Source organism: Sebastes umbrosus, chromosome 3 (genome assembly GCF_015220745.1).
Source record: "Sebastes umbrosus isolate fSebUmb1 chromosome 3, fSebUmb1.pri, whole genome shotgun sequence".
In the NCBI taxonomy this organism is placed as follows: domain Eukaryota; kingdom Metazoa; phylum Chordata; class Actinopteri; order Perciformes; family Sebastidae; genus Sebastes; species Sebastes umbrosus.
This window is the reverse complement of record NC_051271.1, coordinates 5,673,595-5,695,334: the sequence shown is the minus strand read 5'-3', so window position 1 is coordinate 5,695,334 and position 21,740 is coordinate 5,673,595. Positions and strand designations below refer to the sequence as shown.

The following is a 21,740-nucleotide window of genomic DNA, read 5'->3' as shown; positions in this document are numbered from 1 at the left end:
ATGAAGCAGATTAAACAAGAGGAATGGCATTAATTTTGTATTTCCATAAATGCAAGATGTGAATGGAACGGACGGTAGTTAAATTGTTCCCAAATAAAATCTTCTGAAGTTAAAGGGAGAGTTCTGGTGTTTTGAAGTGTGGCTGTATGAGGTACTTATCCAAAGTAAGTGTTTTACCTACAGTAGATGACGGTCGGCGTGCCACCAGCTTGGAGAAACAGACAGGAGCATAATAGGTCCCCTTTAAAACCAACTGATTCCAACTCTGTTCAACCTCCAACCGCAGATGTACCTGCATGAATAACTGATTGCAATTGTGTTTTACCACTGTTCTCTGCCTTGTCTGTGTGTTCAGTATCACAATGTATAATATAAAGATACTCTTTAAATAATAGATTTATATATCATATATAAACACGACTAATAGAAAACTCATCAGAATGAAGATGAGCAAAGCAAATCAGTGGATTCTCTGACTCTGTGGAGATGAGGAAACTACATGTGGGCAAATTAATTTCAATTGTTTTCGCTCGACTGGTCATTTAATCTCTGAATAATTTTTCTCTCTGTATGTATCTCCGTCTTTTTAGGATGGAATGGGGAATCTGCGGGTGACCAAGGAAGGTGTCAGATTGGAGGGAGTGTCCGAATTCTTATTGCCTCTATACGTCAAAGAGATCCAGTCCCGTAGGGTAAGATGAGTGTATGTGTGTTAATGTCGGTGTGTGTGTGTATGCGGGTTAAAAAAGAAAGCCATGCTGCATTATCGTACAAAACCTCATGCATTGTTAGACTATTCACTGTGAGTTTGTGTGTTGTAGTGTTATGACTAAATTGTAGACATTCTTCAATCAATCTTTTCTGGTCCAACTGCTTTCATGTTGCCAGTATGCTGTACTGAATATTGCATGTGCCCTCTGTTAAGTTATGATCTGAAGATGTAACTGTTTGTACGTGTGTGCATACGCCCTTATGTTCCAACCCCTTATAATGAGCAGGAATCAGATGTCGTCCCCAGCAGTCAAGGTCTATTTGTCATGTATGTGACACATTATAGCACTGCATATGATCCAGCAGTCTCCATTCATCACACGGAATCATCATCGATCCCGTCAGCTGAGGCAACACCGACACTATGTCACTCTATATAGGACAATCCTTGTGTCACTGCGTATGTGTGCTCGAGCATGGGAGCCTGTGTGTTCATATGTATGAATAGTAAGCAGGGGGGGGGGGGATCGACTGTAATAGTGTCACGCTGTCACAAACACATTGTATGTGCGTGTGTGTGTCTGTGTATAGAGGGGAGTGGTGAAATGTTGGAATTTCAATTGCACAGCAAGACATTAATCGTGTGATAGAGTAGGATATAAAGATATAGGACAATTGATAGATTGGGCCTTTATGCAGCTCTGGTGTTGTTTTTCATTACTTTAAAACTATTTAGAAAAATTCTCTGCTCACCTGACTGTGTGACAGGTGCGTCGGAGGGAAATACAATTTTGAAAACAATGAGGAAAAACTCCTGCAAACTGTCCGCTTAATGCTGCATATGTATTTATGTAAAACAAAACAAAAAAAATGTGTGAAGATAAACGTATATCATACCAAAATCCGACATCGCTTATAAAGGTCCTATTCCCATGATAATGCTAATACTTCTACTTAGGGCTGCATAATTAAGTGTATATTAATGGCAATCAAGATTTTGGCTTCCCACAATTAAATGAACATGATCGACTGCAATGTTTAAAATGTTTTCGGCTTCACTTTTGGGGAGCTGTCATGCCCATAAACTGTATACAAGAAGTGGACGTAGTCCATGTGACGTCACATGTCATCTGTTTGTGGACTACCATTTTGAAACCTTGAGTTCGACATTTTGGCCGTCGCCATCTTGGTTTTTGTCCGTCGCCATCTGCTTTTTTGTCCATCGCTATCTTGGTTTTTGGTCGTCGCCCTCTTGATTTTTTGCAACCAGAAGTTAAACAAGAGGGTGCAGCTAAGTACAACCGAACACTGAATAAGACATTTTTAAGGGACCAAAATGCCTCAAATAACTTTGATGAACTGAAAACACACTGTGAAAGGGTTAAGAGGAAAACACGAACAACTCCCAAGCCCCACAAGTTTTGGTACAATTTTGTTTTGCTTCTAGGAAATGCACTGTGAATAAGGACTAGTCTTATTTTGATGCAAATATTTGTACATTATCAGAAATGTAGCCCAACATGGAAGAGAAAGCAGTGCTCTGTTCATTTAAATATGAGATAATAAATAATCCTGATAAATAATTGTGATCTAAATATTAACCAAAATAATTGTGATTATTATTTTGGTCATAATTTTGCAGCCCTACTTCTTCTCATGATCCCTCCTCTCCTGCCGTTGGACCGATGCTGCAGGGACATTTTACCTAGTAGTACTTTTGCATGTGCTCACCCACTTTCTGTTTCTGTACATAGAGAAACCATTTACACCGATGATAATTCACATAATCAGATTTCAGTGAGAAGTGCACAGAAGTATTACCCACAGCTTTTACACTCAAAATATACCGAAGATTTCGATATTGAAATCCTAATTCTATAAACTCAGGCGGAGCCCTCTACCAAGGGGGCTTTGTCACTCCTGCGCTGCTCAATGAAAAGGGTCTGGGATGACAGACAGCTGTGTGCACTGCCGTATATACTGTGGGCTTCCGCACATATTGTCTAGTCACGTTCTGATTGGCCGGTTACGCTTATGCAGATTTTCAGTGGGTGAATGCATGCTCATGATTGGAGGAGAGTATTTCCCATAGAGTCCAATACAGGGCGAAGCCTGTGTGAGTTAGAGCAACAAAGTTCTTGGCCTTGAGTGGGTTTGGAAAATTTCACAACAGAACACATGACAGTTTTTTAATCTTAATCTCATGTATTCTCCCAATTAAAGTCAGGTGTTACATTTATGACATAATATGGTAATTTCTTTTAATATATTGTCAGGAACACTGTGTAATATGTAATATACATATACTAATGCATAATTAATGGTATAGTTATGACTTAGTCAGAGAAATACAGAAAGCCACAGAACATTTGAATACATAGTGATGGAAGTAAGAACAAAGATAACTCCAGGAGGAGCTCTCGTGAAGGATGTGCTAATATCTACATGAGCACGGTACAGAGGACGGGAGAGCATACCAGTATAAAAAGAAAGAGGAGGATGGTGAAGATAAAAACAAACGAGGAGAAAGAAAGGATGACTGGAGATAAAGATATGAGAGAATTAAGGTTGAGAGCGGAGAGAGATGATGAACAGTGAAGAATGACGGTGAGGAGATGGAATGAAGTGAGACGAGAGGTGTTGTAGAACGAGTGAAGGCTGATGAGGAGAAAAAAAAGTAATTAGAGAAGAGAAGGAAGAGGGTTGTAAGAGGAGATACAAGGAGGATCAACTGAGTGGAGTAAAAGATAAGTGCGAAACTCAGATCTCTAAGGTGTTTCTTACATTAGGTATTCCTTCTTTACTGGACAGTGCAGAGCAACGGAAAAGGCCAAGATGTCTCGAAGGCTACCAGCAGTATTTAAATCAACTTTGTTGCGAATGCACGGCGTGATAACCCCGCGAGCTATCAAGACCACTTGTATAGAGGAGAAATACTGTAGCTGCAGCTCCTCCGGTTTTTCAAGTGCCGCATAAATCAGGTTTTCACTACTTCAGTTGGCGCTGCTTTATTATTTCCACCCACGTTTGCTTTTGCCACATATTGTACGTTTGCTTCACATTGAAGATGTACGAGTCAAATTCATGTAAACAACCTAACAAATGAAAGCTAAACAACAGCTCAGCCGCATGGCCATGACTTTAGACTTTGACATATTCAAATTTGATGCATTCATGATGCATTGAATACATCTAATATGTTGATAATAAAAGTACATTGTCAACCCAAAGGTCAAGCTAAGTTAATTTATACAACTCACAATCACAAACTATTCTCAAAGGGTTTTACAATCTGTACAGAATGTGACACTCTCTAACCTTAGACCCCGATAAAACGAAACTAATTCATATAAATCTTATGAGTACTCCTGTAACAACAGGTTACAGTAATTGAAAATGATTTATATGAGGAATTTTATTAATTGATTGTGTTTCAAATCAGTCTAACCTTTTCTACACTTAACAAAAGATATTTTCATATCGTTGGTGTTAGAGAAATTGGAGTCAGTATCCTTGTTACCATGTTACTGTCCATCACCCGAAAGCTGACTTTGATGGTATTCTCATGTAGGATATGCCTCTCACCGGTATTTCCAGTGGCACATAAATGCAGAATCACACTCACATTAACATGATTAAATATGAATCAGTTGCATCCCATTGAATTAATGCCAAGATGGCAGTGAGTAATATGCTACTGTGTGGCTGCGAAGCGCTAAATTATTTAACTGAACAACATGACGAATCGCCGGGATTGTGTTAAACGTGTGCCGCGTCTGATCACCATTCAAAAACTTTTATTTTTACGTCACGTGACTCATCAATGATGTGTCAATAAAATAGCTAAAACCTATTAAATACAAGAAACAAGTGAACATAAATGTTACATCAACTATAAATAAAAGATTCTGACATTTTAAATTTGTGAATAGAAAACAAAATCCTGTGGAGGTCTAAATTGTAGTTACAGTGACCACACAACATATTGTTTATTTATGATATAACTCTCTATGGCACGAATAAAAGCAAAATATTAGAGCCAATACAACACAAATAAAGAAATGCATGAATGATACAACAAAGATGAGAAACTACTGTGTTTACACATTCTTTTTTTCCTTCACACCCTGTGATAACAGCTTGCTAGTGTGTGCCTGTCTCTCTTTGTATAATGTATGTGTGTATTCTGCAAGTGTGTGATTGTCAACCACTGTGTTTACGAGTGTGCGTGATAACGTTGTGTGTGTGTGAGGGTTGCCTGCGCCTGTCTAAGTATCCATTGATATTTTATTTTGTACTTTATTCTGAGCAGATATTGATGTTTTGTGCCTGCGTGGAAGCCAATGCATATTTGTGTATGTGCAAGAAGTCTGCGCGTGTATTTGAGCGTGTGTACGAGGCAGAGCTTATCTTCTTACATGAAACCAAACAGCAGGTCGCCCCCCCACATTTTCTCAACAGCAGGCACGCTCTTATTTTGTGATATTGACAGTCACTGCGCTTTTACTGTGAAGCGTGGTTGAATTGGGGTGGGAGCATGCTGAATCAGAAGTATCCACTGATCTCCCTGAGGACGCAACAGTCTACTGCTTGTTCTGTGAAGAGACATACTGTAGAGAGATGGGGAGACAAGAGACAGAATCATAGAGAGGAAGAGGAGGGGGGGGAAGAGGATGCAGAAAAATAAGAGTTGTGAGAGCAGGGTTAAACCTGCAGTAGGCAGAATACTTTTGGCATCATTGGGCAAAAATTCCATAGTAACCTGTCAGCATATTGTAATTCAAGTGTTCTGAAAGAAAACTAGACTTCTGCACCTCCTCATGGCTCTGTTTTCAGGCTTTAAAAAATCTGGCCAGTGACGGGAGACTTTGGCCAATCACAGGTCATTTCAGAGAGAGAGCGTTCCTATTGGCTGTTCATTCAACGCAGGCAGCCCTCAATCACTCGCAAACTCTGATCAAACGGTCAAACTAGGCAGCTCTGATCAAATATGAATCAATATGCTGTTACTGTAATGCCTATTTCTGGCTTCAAATGTTTTCAGAAACATCTTGTAGTGTACTGTTTAGCTGTAAAATGAGAGAGTTTGCTCCGGCTGGTGGGCTGCTTGGTATTGAAAACATTTGAGGCAAGAAATAGGCATTACAGTAACAGAATAAGGATTAATATTTGATCAGCGCTGCTTGGTTTTACCGTTTGATCAGAGTTGGTGAGTGATTGAAAGCTGCTCACAGACAGCAGGCTCCAGCTCGGCTGTGATTGGCTGTTTTCCTCCGGTCTGTGAAATCTTGCAGAATGCCTTTAGGAGCACCGGAGGACACCTGAGAGCACAGAGGAACATGATTTGTTTGATTACCTGGCTTATGCACTACTACTGAAATATAACTTTTTTTTATCATATTTGCTCCATTTTTACCCACTGCTGCTTTAACTCCAAAAATAGAAATATAATTGCACCCAACATAATTTTCTATCTCCTGGGCAACAAAAATAATCAACCCACAAACATCAGTATAAGTCATGTTTTTAATTTTTGCATACACTTGCTATGCCTACTTTAACAATATATTAGTCATTTACGACACAGGACTGACTCCCGACCTGGACTGTGGTGGTTATAGATTTACAGCTGAACCAGAAACTTAGTTACATGGACACACACACACACACCAAGAACCGTTTCAAACGATGTCATGTCATTAGCCAAGACAACGCTGAAAACAGAGAGGCACAAACATGCTCACCTAACTAAAGAGGATCCCTTGGGCCTGGGTAACTGGAGGAGATAAGAGCACTTCAGCAGGGAGAGTGATGCTGAAGTGGAAAATAGAGATACAGACAGAAAATTGCAAGAGAAAGAGAAACCTACAAAGGCAGGAAGCCATGAGAGGCAATATTGGAATGAATGGAGAGAGAAGAGAAAAGGTAGCCCACATTATGTAGATGCACATTGGAGGCATCAGTACAGACATGCACAGCATTTTGCTCCTCACTTATTAGTCAAAGTGAGGCAGAACAGGAAGGGAGGAAGAGAAGGAGTGAGACTAGAAGAGGAAGGATTTTAATGTGAGACGCAGTTGAGACTGAGGGTAAAAATGTTTTCCAGACGTACATTTTTCTATAAATAGGTTGAGATAAGAGATGTAGGGGTAAACAAAACAGTTCAGTTTTACAAGACTTAAAGGATGATGTTTTGCGAATGTACGTCTGGTTAACCGCCCCACCTCCATTAGAGAGAAGCACACAGCCGCTTCCCTGAGCTTTTCTATGGGACCCTTCAGGAGTTTTCTCCCACGCAGTGGATGAGACGGTGTCAAACGGGGCTACCTAACATCTACATTATGCAGCCTCTAACGTCTCTCCTGATGTAACTCTGCACCCCGGAATTCATTACTTGTTGTATCTGGACACCTGAGAGTCCATTATCGCATTCAACCCTTGATCCCTTACTAAAGGAAACTCTCCAATTCTCCATTGATTTGTATACCTTTGCACCGGCGACAGCCATGGCCAGAGGCGTTATGTTTCCGGGTTGTCCGTGCGGATCATTCTTGTGAACGCGATATCTCAGGATAGCCAGGAGGGACATTTTTTTAAAATTTGGCAAAAACGTCCACCTGGACTCAAGGATGAACCGATGTTGATGAGTCTATCTCCATATGCCATATGTGTTCCAGTAATAAAGATGAAAAGACAACAAAATGAAAACAAGGAAGTAGCAAAGTTCATGGGAGCTACCGACTGCTGCATCTGCATGCACCACCGTTGCCATGTCACAGGATCACTGTGTTATGTATGCTATATTCCTGAAAACACCCCATCCTCATTAGAACCTACACATTCCACGTAGTATTAGCTGACTAAGTTTTCCAAAATGTGGTAGTCTATTATGCACATGAAAAGGAAGCTTGAACTTTATGGGTTTGATAGGTTTACCCTTCTCTAACCAGGACCCTTGTCACAGAGCTGATATTCGGGGGTTACGGTTTGCTGTCTTCAATAGCATAGCAGGAGTATGAGTGCACTTTAAAAATCTCAAAAATAAGGCAAAAAAAAAGATCTAAGCGCTCTGAAATTAAAATTTTGAGAAAACAAATTAGAGGATATAAAGCGATGTCGGAGAACGGAAGAGAGGATGAAGACGGCATCCCTCCCACGCAGCTGCATTATACCTTATTCAAAAACATCACACACACACACGTTCACATTTAGCATAATCAGGGCCATCCCCCAGCAGTGCATTGTGGGAAAGGTAACTGGAACACTGTGACTCCCAGAGAGAGCTAAATGCAGAACTCTTCACATTAACCACACACTAACAACAACAACGACACACTGAGAAATGAGATTGGCTGGGTGGGAGGGGAACAGACAGGAGAGAGTAAAGGTAACTATGGAGAGGACGGGAAGAGAGAGGAAGGAGGCGGAGAGGAACTAAAGGGGTCAGAGGAAGATGAACAGACCTAAAAAGGTTGGAGAAACGGTCTGAATACATGTTAAGGAGAGCAAAAAGAGAAACATGAGGGATGAGAAACATAGAAATAGAAAAGCTAACTGGTGGATTACAGACAGGTTTAACACCCCAATGTGTGCTGCGGACTTTGGCATTTGTATGTTCTTCGAGTCCGTATGCTTAACGATCTTTTTACGTCGTGGCCTTCATTTCCATATCTGCTGGAAGGGTCAAAAGGTTTAATTATGGCCTTGTTTTGTTTTGTTTAATTTTACCTGCCTTGCAGGTAAATGGGTATTGTGTAAGGTCAAATACATCAATGTAGTTTTGTCAGAACAAACCTTGCCGCAAACGTGTTTGGATTTGTTTTGAAGCAAGTTCTGAAAATGTGATCAGATTGTTTAATGCGTCGTTCCTGTGAGTGTGTGTGCTTGCGGGTCATAATCAAAAGAAACATTATTCCTCTTGATTTTTCAGTAGGCATTAATGAAAGATAAAGTGTATAAAACAATAACATCTACAGTAGTTTGTCTAACAACCACAGCAGAACTGGCACAATCACCGTACCAGCCCAGTGCACCTACATACAAAGCAAGAAAAATAAAAATAAAAATGTGATCATGTTTTTTTTGCCAAACACTGCACAGTAGTAGTGTCACAAGCAGCAGGCAGATCTAACTCAGATGAACAAACACAGACTCACTCAGCAGGCAGAACATCAGCAAAAGATAGGAAGAGACATGATTCAGGCATGCATCAAGCAAACACATAACAGGTAGCAGCCAGGGGTGGCTGGAACATTTGGCAGCAAGGCAACATAGATGATCTGGCAAGGAAGTGCAGCTAGGCACCAGGCAGGAACAGTGAGGCGGTGGTGAAGCACAGCAAAGTATACTCGGCAGGCCTTTGGGATGCTTTGATATACACAGGACCTGGAGCAATGACTGTGTGGCCACGGAATAAAGCTGGTTAGCAGCCAAAACTTCTGCCAGCCCTGAGAGAATCATCAGAAGCCAGCGCAGATACCATACACAGCACACTGCATGCGTTCGGACATTATGTGCAGCACGGGGCAGATCAGTCACATTCACTATGGAGAATCCAGGGTACACATTGCGGACGGATCGTATTGAAACAAATGTGGCAGAGATCAACAAAAAGATGTGGCTGCAGACATAGCAGACTGGGCAAAATGTGCTCTACTGATCATTGTTTGTAAGGCAACATCAGGCCTGACTTAGACATTGCTTTCCTAACCTTATGAAACAAAATGTAACAGATAAATACATAGATAAATACCAACAACTTGCTAAAAGAACTGAACAGGAATTACGATTCAAGTGTAAACTTTTTTAATGCAATAAATTGGTCAAAACTTAAAAAGGAATTAAAATTAAATTATATAATGTATATAGTATTTACATGTAGAATTGAATTGAATAGATCGGCCCCATTGTTACCGATACCCGATCCAGCTACTTGAGTCAGTTACGACCCAAGTGCACTAGTTTAAGAGCACTTACCCCTTCTTGTTGGCAGCAAGGCAACATAAACATGCTGACAATGCCAAGGGATCCAACGAGGAGGGTAATTCCCTGCCACCTAGTTGGCAGGTATAGTATGACTAAGTTAGGTAAGCTCTGTATGGTTGCTCTGCATGATTTCCAGCAAGTTTTGAAGTTGTTTTTTTGTTTTGTTTTTTTTCTCCTATGTCTTACAGCCTGTATGTATGGGGGATTTACATAGTACATGTGCGGTATGCACTTTGGAAATGATTCCATTGTAAGCCAGAGGCTCTGGGATTATCTTCAGAGCAGCAGGTTTTGTAGAGTATTTCAAGCTGTGTTGGTGTATTTTGAAAAGCACACTATGGATGCAATGTTCCCTCTGTGTCTCGCCCTCGCTGCTCCATTCCCACAAAGGCCTGTCTTTAGTGACACACACACACACACACACAAACACTGACTCTTGCCACATAGGCCCTAATTGTCCCCATAGGGACCCCATGACGACCTATCACCACCGCAGGAGGCACAAAGAAAACTTCATTTATTCTGTTCTCTCGCTGTCTCTCCCGATCTTTTTGATTTGACTTTTCTTTTTATGTGGCTCTTTTCCCTTTTATTGCGCCTTTTCTTCCTCTACCCCCTGTCTATAACAGTTCTTTCTCTCTCTCTAACACTTTCTTTCTATGTTGTTTTTGTTCTGTCTTTCTCCCTCACCCCTGTAGTGATACTGGCTCCCCGGAGACAGGCCTAGTTACGTGCAGTAGACTGCCTGGATAAGGGCTTTACTTCCTGGGGAGAAAAAAAACCTCTGGCACACACAGTGGAGATAGCGTAAATGTATGCATGTAAAGGGAGAGAGGTAATGTATAGAATAAAGCATGTGAAGCCCAGCAAAGGGATAATTAAAACTGGAAAAGAGAGTGAGATTGAAAAGCAATAACGAACATATAGGAGACGTAATGAGAAACTTAAAAGCAACAATAATTGAAGAATCCCTCTCATCCATATCATGTACCGCAGCTTCAAGGAAGACTGGAAATATGGGGGGTGGGTGAAGGTGGGAGGATGCCATAACTTTATTTTTGCTGTTTGTCAGTTTTAGATTTATTACTCCCTCTGTCTGCCTCATACTCTCTCTGTGCTTCTCCTCTGGGGACCTGAGCTAGCTGAAACTTCTCCAACTCTGGAGCTGTAATTGAATAGCAGAGAGTTCTAATGGAACATTAGGCTGTTCCTGTCTTGGCAGGCCCTATTGATTTTGACTTTGCAGCATTGTAAACAATCTGGGGTAAATGTAACTGAACGGATGCAGACCTTGGTATAGGATATAATTCCAGGGCTATTGCTGTGGAACTGTTGCGCTGTGGCAAGTAACTGTTACAGTGTGCTTTTGTTTGACTTTAATAGCATGTTACTCGGGGTGGCTTGCGCTTGCAACTTTCTCTAAAGAATAACAGAAGGTAATTTTTGTTTGTTTGACTTTCTATTCATGCCCGTTGTTTGTGATGAAGAAAAAAGGATGCCTCAACTGTCAAGCGCACTTGATTTTAATTGTGTGTCACCTGGCGTGCATGATGCTGGTCGGTTCCTTCTCAGAATAATAGCTTTTTTCTAATGTTATTTTCTTTTGTTTGCGGCCGCGTCTAAGATAGAGTGGCATGTTTTCATGTCCACGGCGCTTTTCTTCTTTGTGAAGGCGATTCAAAAAAAAAAAAAAAAAAAAAGATATCACTCAGACATACTGTCGACAGGAAGTCCAATCGCTAGGATCGTTTGTTTCGAATGGCATGTCATCCTCGGTGGGTGTGATTTGACACACGAAGAGTCTCTAGTTGTGAGGGGCTCAGATGCAATTTAACTGATATCACATGCTGTCAATTTATCAATATGTGTGGCGGATTGTCTTTCACAATCCACCACACATGTTGATAAATTGACAGCATGTGTGTGGTGGATTGTCTTTCACAATAAAAGACATCCCCTGTGCTATTGAGATGGCAATTACTATGGATAAAGGGAAATGCTGCGTGTTTGGCGGCACTTGTCCTGGTTGATGATGCCAATAAAATCTGTTCAAAAACAAGGCTCACATTTCACACCATGCCTTGATGATTTTGTTCTTTTGTGAACATCATTCGCCTGTGCTACAGCTACTTATACTCTGCTGCTGGTCTTTCTACTACTACTACGTTCACTACAAATTGCTTCAATCTGACGTTCGTAGCTATACCTACGAAAAGTAACCCACTGAAATTTGTATATATCCCATAAAATCAATTTGTATGCAGTTAACGCAATTGTGAGCCAGGAAGTATAAAGAACAACAAACGTTGCATAGGGAGGATGTCGGGGTGGATGGGTGGGTCAAAAAACACTAGACTTTAGCCCAGTAGACCGGTGTTCGTACCCCGTGTGAAGCCAGAAGTCAACGCTGATTTATTTGTCACGTAACTTCCGTACTTCAGTTACGCTTCTTCTGGTGTTATTTTAACCCAAACCATGATCTTTTCTTAAACCTAACTTAGTTGTGTTGCCTAAACCCAACCCAGTCGATCTTTTTCCTAAACCTAACCAAGTAATGTTGTTGCTTAAACCTATCCAAGTTGTTTCCTGTGAAGGCAGAAGTTTATTTTGAAAAGACTGAAGCAGAATTTGACACGTGTTGCTGGACATTTGTAGGAAAATGCACAAAAAATGAGGAATACCTTTTTGTAAGAATTGCTGAATGAGGATACTTTCCTCTAATGTAATGCATTGGATACAGGCAGTGGGGGATATTTGACCTATTGTACGATGATTCATTATAGTATTGTAACACACATCTGTCCTAAGTTATATTGCAGACACCATATAATTATTCATGACTTTGTTCTTATTGTTTGTTGAGCTAGAATGTGACATAACTACATCTGATGGATATATAAAATATATTGAAACTGTTAATACTATAATCTGTTAACTCATTTTTTTTTTATCAGAAAGTCACCCATGACTTGTGTTGCTTATTACATGATCTCACCCAGCTCTCCATCCACCAGCTTAAAGTGCCTTAAGACAACATGAGCTGCTGCTTTTTTCTACTATATTTCATTATTTCCCTTCCCTAGTGCTTAAAAAGTCTTTACCATAAAAGACCATAAAGAAAAGTCGACCATGAAAGAACACTCAACGTGTGGCATTTCCAAGTCCAACAAATGTAAAGTGTGTTTGATTTAAACAGCATGTAACCTTTAGTGGGTGACGCTTGCTACATGAGAATTTCTCCAGCCTTCAGTCTGCGGAAAGGAATGACTTAGACGCGCTGTCGGTGATAATAAGTGTCGACGTCAGAAGATGAGAGCTCCACCAAGCAGACACATGCAGAGGGCTCGTCAGATGCATACGTGTCCCCTACAACATTAAAAAAAGATATCAAATGAGAAGTCAACGCTGCCAGTGAAGTTAAATTGAAGATAATAGAAAAAAAGAAGAAAGAAAAATTTGACTGAGAGAGGTTTGCGGAGGTTAGCGGGGCCAGGAGAAGAGGTGGTTATTTGATCATTTTTCCAGAAGCAAGAACAGTCATATTTTTTTTTTATTCAAGACGGAGCTTGAGAACGGTGTGTAGCTGAGCATGTGGGTGTATGTGCGTGCGTATGTGTCTGTCTGCGTGGGTAAATGTCCAAATTTCCTGTGTGTCCGGTTTGTGAGTGTCCGGCGTGTGCGTGTGTGCCAGACGTGGTCGCGACCCATGTAAAAATAGTCTCCATTAACATTTAACAGCATTTTTCAGAATGTCAGGAGAATGAGAGTCACATTGGCCCTGGAAGGGAGAGAGGAAACGAGACAAAATGAATACGAATATTAATCCCTTGTTCCAAAAGATCATTCCATCCCTCCCTCCAGCTGCTATCTCAGAGGTCACGTCATCCAAAAGCCACAACAAATCCCCTCATCACAAAATTTGACTGGAGAAAAAGGGCACGTCATGCCGCACCATGCTAAGTCTAAGAATTTTGATAATGCTGTCATTAAAAATGGATATTGCTTTACCTTGTCGAGCCAAATTGTACCGCTGCCTCTGAGATATTCAGGCACCAAACTGAAAGCACAAGCATTGGCTAACAATGGTGCTGGATTCGTCTCCATACATTCTTGTAGGTTGGACAACCTCAGAGTAAATCAAAGTGTATTTTACATGTTATTATATTATTTTGTTTTACATTTATTTTTATATTTGTCTATTTTGTGCATGTATAAAGTCTTCAAAGTTACAAAGCCCAAAGTCCACGCCAAAGGGAGTTACTCTCCTCCACAGAAACACTGCTCCTGAACTGCCTGAAACGCCTTGATTGAAGTCCTGCCTTTTCTTACGTAACGTAGTGATGTCACCAAGTAACACATTTGCATAATAACTCCCCAGCGGCCAGTTTGGGCCGCCCTCAAACAAAGCTAGTTAGAGATGAGCTGGGGGTGGTTCGGTTGACCTTTTCTTCCGTAACGTGGTGATGTCACCAAGTAACACATTTGCGTAACGGCTAGTTTGGCACGCCCTCAAAAAAAGCTAGTTAGAGCGGAGCCGGAGCAGAGTCCGAAGAGTTTGGCTCGATTGACCAATCATAACAATGTGGGCCAGCTGACCAATCAGAGCAGAGTGGTCTTTTCGGAGCTCAAACAGAGCGTTTCAGACAGAGGGTGAAAAGAGGTGCTGCAGCACAGCCGGTATGAGAAAAGTAAAGCGTTTTTTTTAACATTAAAGCATGTAAACATGTTCTAGTAGAAACCCAAAATACAAATATGATTCTGGGAATGAACATGATATGAACTCTTTAAACCCATTCAACCCCAGCGTCATAGATGCAATGTAGCTTTTCTAAGTTTCTCCAATAAAGTGCACTGCACTCTTTTCCAACAGGAGGTAATATGTTATACTTTTCTCAGAAGCAGTCAGGATGAATTCCATGTAAAAGAAAATACTGGTACATAATTCATTACTTAACGCTTGTATCGGGAGGTTTCTTTGCTTTATGTTATTCAGCTTCAAACTTTTCTTCTTCTCCTTTCTTCTCCACCCCATGGGGATGCCCATGAGTTGATATGCCTCCCTTAATAAACTAGTTTTAAAAAAGCAATACCTGCTCTCGAACACCTCAACCTTGCTCGTAACTAATCCCGGCTCTAGGCAGTATATCCCTCCACATCCATAAATGCTGCATTGCTGGCATAAAGACAGTAGTAACCATTGAGCACAAGGCCATCAGCTGTGTGCCAACACTCCATTTAACATTTGATTTAGTGAACTACACACACTCAGGGTCGTTGGTAGTTGGCTGGGTTTCTTCTTGAGTGCAGTTTTATTATAGACTTTATTACCTAAACCCAAAGTTACTCTATACGTTTGGCTCTATATAGCACAGTGTTTGTCCCATCCTTCTGTAGCAATCCTGCTTCAGCATTTATGACAGCCACAATTTAAAGCAAAAATAACTGTGATGCTTTGCTTTAAAGCTGAGTTTTCTCTGTGTATTCAAGTTTGAACAGCCCCCCCCCCCCCCCCCCCCCCCGATCCTGGTTTCTGTGCAGTAATTGGCATAATGATCAGGCGAGCAGATAGCTTTGTACTGACAAATTTATCTTTTAGCCCACAGCTAGTTTCAGTAATAGCATCAGTGGGGAAAATGAGGGCCTATATTAGGTAAGGGGACAGTCGAGACAGAGATGTTTCATTCCACAGCCGGAGCTATGCATTTACTTAAGTATGTTAAAGCATTTGTTCAGTGTAATCACCATGTCAGATTAAGTGTGTAGAATATATGTTCCAACATGAGAGGGATTCATGTTAACTCCACTGGCTCAAACCCGTAACATGAATCACAGCTGTGAAGTGAAGATACGCTTTAAAACTAGTGTTGTATGACCAAAGCTGGTCTAGCATAACCTCACATGTGCATATATCCCTCTTACCGCCCTTAATTTATGTTTCACAGACATCCGATTATACACACACTACTTTAAATGACAGTACAATTTAATATGTAAATTAATATAATACATTTAATAGCTCAATTCAAAGACCTCATCCACATTGTTGAAATCATCTAAATATTCAGCCATCCATCCATCTGTTATCTGTAACCATTTATCCTATTCAGAGTCGCTGGGGGGGGGGGTGTTGGAGCCGATTATAGCTGACATTGGGCGAAGGCTGGGTACACCCTGGACAGGTCGCCAGACTATCGCAGTGCTGACACATAGAGACGGACAACCACTCACACTCACATTCACACCTACGGGCAATTTAGGGTCATATTCAGCCATGACTTTGAAAATCTTTTAAACACGCTTTCTGTAGTCCATAATGTTGTCAGACATTTATAGGAACAATCACAGTCTGTCATGGCATAAACGAGCACTTTTAGTGGACGTAACTGACGGTGCCAGCTTGCCCCAATAGGATTACATTGCAGCCTGTGAGCAACAGTGCTCTGGCTCAATACTGGACCATTTTCAGAAATTGTTGTCCCTATTAGTCAGTTAGACACAAAAACATGGAAAATAGGGTCCAGGTTAAAAAATACAAAAGTTACTCTTTAATTTTCAACTCCCTTTACACACACTTACAGACTAATGTATATGCAAATATCTGTCTACACACACAACTGACAAAACAAGATGCACTCACACCTTGTACTGTACACACGCAGTTAATGCTGTCTCTTTCTTACACACATGAACGCACACAAATTTCCCTCCCGTATGTTTAAACAAATATGCTATACATATTTATTTGACATGCATATAATTGTAACATCCTCATACTGAAAACACACTCTCACTAACATGCAAAAATAAACCAAGCTGACATTGGCAGTGCATTTTCACACTCCCCAGCACACACCTTGTCCCTGCAGGTATTATGTATGCACAGGTTGTTTCCAGGGGAACGGTCACAATCCGCTGTGTGAAATTAATTAAGGGTGGACATTTGAATTAATTAACTGGACAGGAGTGTGGCATTACACTGCTCTGGCCTTATGACATTAAACACACACTCGTGCACAGACACATGCTCGCACTGAGACACACGCAGATTAGATTTAATTACCAGTGTGTGTAGATCATTGGTACAATGTGGTTCAGCCTTAATTACATATTGTACTGGTCCTCTCTATGTGTGCGTGTGCATGAGAGGAAGTGCATGACAAAAGAAGAGACGGTACTGTAAGTGGATCAGTTTGCATTTCAGTTACATGAACGTGAGTGCAAAGTAAGCAGGTTTCATTTTCTGCTGCTCTGGTGTAACATCCACATATTGGCAGTTCTTACTTCTTATGCTAACTCAGCTGGAGAGGCGAGCCTTTGCAGTTTCAATACTTATCTCTATTGAAACTCAAAAATCCCTTAAAGGAATATTCCACCAAACACCTGTGTTTGGAGTGTAAAACTCTCACCCCCTGTGGGTTTAAAAGGTGGCACTGGAAATGTGGCAGTGTGCTGCTTCACAAAGGATGGCAGCTGGAGTCTGTTGGGATTCACAGCAGTTACAGTACATGGCGATTGTGAACCAGTTTTGCAGCAAAAAACAGTGTATTCAAATGTGCATAGAAACCTCTCAACCATTCCTGCAGTATAATCCACTTTCCACCTGTGATGCTCAAAACACATAGCCTAATAATAAAACCAAATTGCCATTTACCACCCATACCTATACAGCTTATTTTGGTCAAGAGAGAGGAATGTAAACAGTTTAATGTCTGAGCTATACAGGTTGTGGCTTACACTCTTAAGCTGGTTGTATACAGTCAAATAGAGAACAAGCACACGGTTACTCTAAAGCGAATGACAGATCCTTTTGATAGTTCAAAAGCAATGATCCAAAGTTCCATTACCATGTGTAGGACAGGAAAAAAACAAACTCTGGATCCTTGTGCTTTTATATCCATGTTTTAATTGCAGAGCAGAACTCCTGAGGTAAATTGAAGGGACAACACCCAGTGATTAAGTGCTCCAAGTCTGGTGGATAATTTGAGGAAAGTACTGTGACAGCAGTGCACCAGATATGTTGATTAAGTAGCACAATCTGCCGCTCTGGTGGTGGCTCGCATGTGGCTTCTTTCTACTGAACCTGCCAAAACGGTGAAAGTGCCGTGTCGGGAGTGTTGGGCTGTAGCCATTTTTTTGTACAAACAGTTAGCAGATGAGACAGTGTGTGTGTGTGTGCAGCTCACCTAGCAGCCTATATGGGACAGGGCATAGTGGATATATATCTAACTATATTGTCCACAAAAAAAGTAAGTATAGTCCTGATTGATTGCACCATTACTTTTTAAGAAATCTGTAAAAAAAATATTTGAGCTCCAGAGACACATCCCAAAAAAGGAGAAAAGTAAAAGAGGGTTGAGCAGTGGATGGGAAAATGATAGGCCAGGCAGATATGTTTGAGCAAGGTTTGTACAATCCCTGGAGTGGCTACAATTCCTCTTCCACCCTGCCAACCTCGGTGCTGCAGAAGAGGATGGATTTTTCAACACATTTTCTATAGAATTCTAGAAGCTGCTTTCTGTCATTTAAACACCGTGAGAGACTTGGTGCGTTTTCATATTAGGTATGATTGATTCGTACCGTACCCGAGTACGAGCTTGCCCTTTCACAACTACTCGCTGACTGCTAAAGTTGCTCACGTTAAATAGCGGTCCACTTCCGTGTTCTGGTATAGTTGACTTTCACACCTGATGTGAACCATACCCGAGTACACATGAACCGTACTCCAGACCATCTTTTCAAGTGGACTCGAACACGGATCGACAAACCGTGCCCAAGTTTGGTACGGAGCGTTCACACTAATCAAACGAACTGGACTTTGGGGTCAAGTGTACTCAGATCCAGGCCCGGGTCCCTGAGATGAAAGCACCCTTAATGAATAGCCTAGGTTCTCCTCTGTTCCAATTTTAAACTGTATATCAGTACATACTAACTTTCATATTTTTAAGGAAAGTTTATTGTTTTTGTTAGCTGATGGTGTTTTTTTGAATGTATAAAAATTAAGTCAGGCACTTGGTTTTATATTCAACTGAAGTGGGTAACTGAGTATTTTCTTTTTCTTGATGATGGATGACTCTTCATAGAGCATACAATTTGGCAGACTGGAGATTACCAGTTGATGTTGTCAAGGTACGGCACCCTTTGCATGGAGGTAGTGTATGAGGAAATTGCATTGGACAGCCTCCCCTTCCTTCCTCAAGCTCTAAGTGCAGCAGTATTCAGCCATGTTTCCCTCCCTGATGGTGTTCCTCCTGGTAAAATCATGAAGGATTAAGGTTCCCTTGACTGAGAGGTCCACTTTCTCTGGGGCCAGCACAATTACATAGCAATAGATCTGCCACTGAGAGAATCCCAGTGCTCCACTCAAATGTCAGCCTGGCACAGCTAAGGTGATAACTGAAAATTGTCTTCTCCCTTAAGGTGTTGGAGCCTGGCACAACTCTAGAACAGAGAGAGACAATTATCATACCAAAACAATAGGAAGCCTCCATGTTGCTACAAAGATGATGTCTGGGAAATACAGCGTTCCGGCCAAAAAGAGCCCCTGCCTAAGATGATACTGGCAAGCGGTGGCCATTGGTACTGCCATATGCAGCAACATACACAACTTTAAACCAGTATTTTGAACTCACTATACACAAGATACAATCAAAAAACCCAGGAAACTTTAGAAACTTTAGCCCCCAGTTTTTGGAGCTCCCTGACAAAAGCCCCAGATCAGAGGCAAATCAATATTGGCTCTCCGCTCACACATTGTATCTTATGTGGTATCACGTCATTTACCGTGTATTTCTCCCGTGTGCTTTTGTGATAAAACGTGGTTTGGAGACGTCATCTGGGATTCCTCCCAGTGAAAGATCTTGAAGTGTGTGTCCCCCTGTCTCCGGTCAGTCATGTAGTGTGAAAACCATAACGACTGAAAGACTCCCGATTACATGACAGCTAGTTGTGTAGTGTGAACAGTACTGCGATCTGACAACTTTGAAAGTCGTGTAGTGTGATCTTAGCTATAGAGGGCTTCCAGCAAACTCTGCATGGCAATAGGTGAAATACAATCATGACTATGACCACAAAACCAGTTCTATAAGGCAGCATGTGTGCTCAAGAAGATGATAGACATACAGTACATACAAGAGGCAAAGTTAATGACAGACCAATCACATAGAGGGAGAAGAAAGAGACAAAGAGGTGCTGAGAGTGGATTTGTCATTAACAACACATGATAAAAATAGCTGTGAAGAAAGACAGACCAAACACAGACTGAGTCTCCAGGAGGATGAAGATCCAGATCAGAGTACAGTGGATGAAACATAGACGGGAACCATGAACCAAAACTGACGGGCACTCCTGAGGAAAGTTAAAGAGGTAGAGGAAAGACTTGAAAGCCCAAGAAATCAGACAGTCCAACTATTAGCAGCTAAAGCAAATTGTTGCAAAGGACTCAAGAAGTCCCCCAGTTGGAATTCTCTGTAACTGAAAGGCACATCCAGAAATACTAAATACCAAATTCTCACAAATACCCACTATCCACTCTGTCTCCGGCAGTTCAGACTGTAAAATATAATCCACATTTACTTGCTATACCAGTGCATAGCTTTGAGATACTTCTGTTGTCCAATATCATACTGACTGCATGATCAAATGGCAGATCGTTCAGAGGGAGTACAGACATATAAAAGTAAAGTTACAGCAGTGGGAACTAAGATTAAGGACTAAACACTGGATGGAGATCAAAGCGAGATATAACAAGAATGTAAATAAGCAGGGGGTCTTCAGTTGCCTGGAAACCTGAGCGTTGAGAATTAATTGAAGAGAAGTCAGTTGAAGGAGAGATCGAGGAAAGTAAATAGAAAAGTGACGTACTTTATCTTCAGAGAAAATCTTGCATCCACATGTTTTTCCTGTCCCATCCTGAATCATTCCTTGGACACTATTTATCTCTTGTAGAACTAGTGTATTACATCTTACACTTGAGAATCATTTCTAGCCTTCTCTCTCAACGTTCCAACATTGGGAATCTTCCATCTCTACCCTGCCATAATGCTCCCTGTTCATCAGTTGTTTTAATATACCCTCATCTTCAGAACCTCCCCTTGAGGAAATCTATGCTGCAGCCTTGAGTGTTGATATTACCTTTATATCTTTAGTGAAATATTTTGAGACTGGCCTATCGAGGGCAGAGAAATAGTTAGTCAGCAGCTATGTACTTTAGTACGTAAAGTTCATTGTGATTGTTTATCAGTAGTTGTGCTCCTTATGGTAGCAAATACTGTATGTTCAAGTACATGAACAACTTCATGTATTACATATTTTTCATCTGTGTAATTTGCTGTTTATTATATTCAAAGTTTAAACCCCCTTAAATTGGCTATAACAAACATTTTCATAATAGCAATGTATCAGATGTCAATGTGAAAACAATGTGACCATGTGACTTGTAGTGATGAATCTACAGAGATTTATTGGCTGAATCTGGAGCTCATTGTTTAGCTGTCCGGCTCGCATCTTAACGTTTTTGGTTCACTGTCGCCGCTCTCACAGCGCCGTTTTCCGTTGTATTTCAACAAAAAAAAAATGCTCTAAACCAACCGCAGCACCAAACAGTGGACAGACACAGTTAGATACTAGCTGGTGAACATAGTGGAACACTTAGCAGCTAAAGAGTCGACACTTCACTCAGGAGTTGTATAGGTGGAGAAAAAAAATACATTATTGCAGGTTTACGGTCATGTGTGATCAGTTTCAAATCCAAATGTTCGAAATTTTGCGTTCTCATTTGGAGCAAGTGGAGGACAATAAGTATGAAGAGTAAATGGTTTATTGTATGTGGCCCTTACCTTATGTCCAACCCCATATACCATCAGCACAATCTTTCTTTTCATTGGAAAATATTTCCAAGATATTTTTTTCCCATGCTTGAAAACCAATTCTAGACTACCCATGTGTCTCTCTTGTCTATCTTGTTCCATTCTCGTCTTCCATGTTTCAAGTACCATTTGAAGAAGTCATTCTCAGGCCTCTTTTTCTTTCATTTATGTGAACTGTTT

General features: G+C 41.0%; 1 protein-coding gene across 2 annotated transcripts in view; it reads left to right on the top strand.

The window, feature by feature from the left end:
- The window catches only part of LOC119486018 (zeta-sarcoglycan), a 396,811-nt gene that overhangs the window by 271,998 nt on the left and 103,073 nt on the right, over positions 1-21,740 (top strand). For both annotated transcript variants that reach the window (XM_037765910.1, XM_037765911.1), the window contains exon 3: positions 591-692. In XM_037765910.1, coding sequence (XP_037621838.1) covers positions 591-692 — 102 coding nt within the window. The remainder of the gene's footprint in view (positions 1-590; positions 693-21,740) is intronic.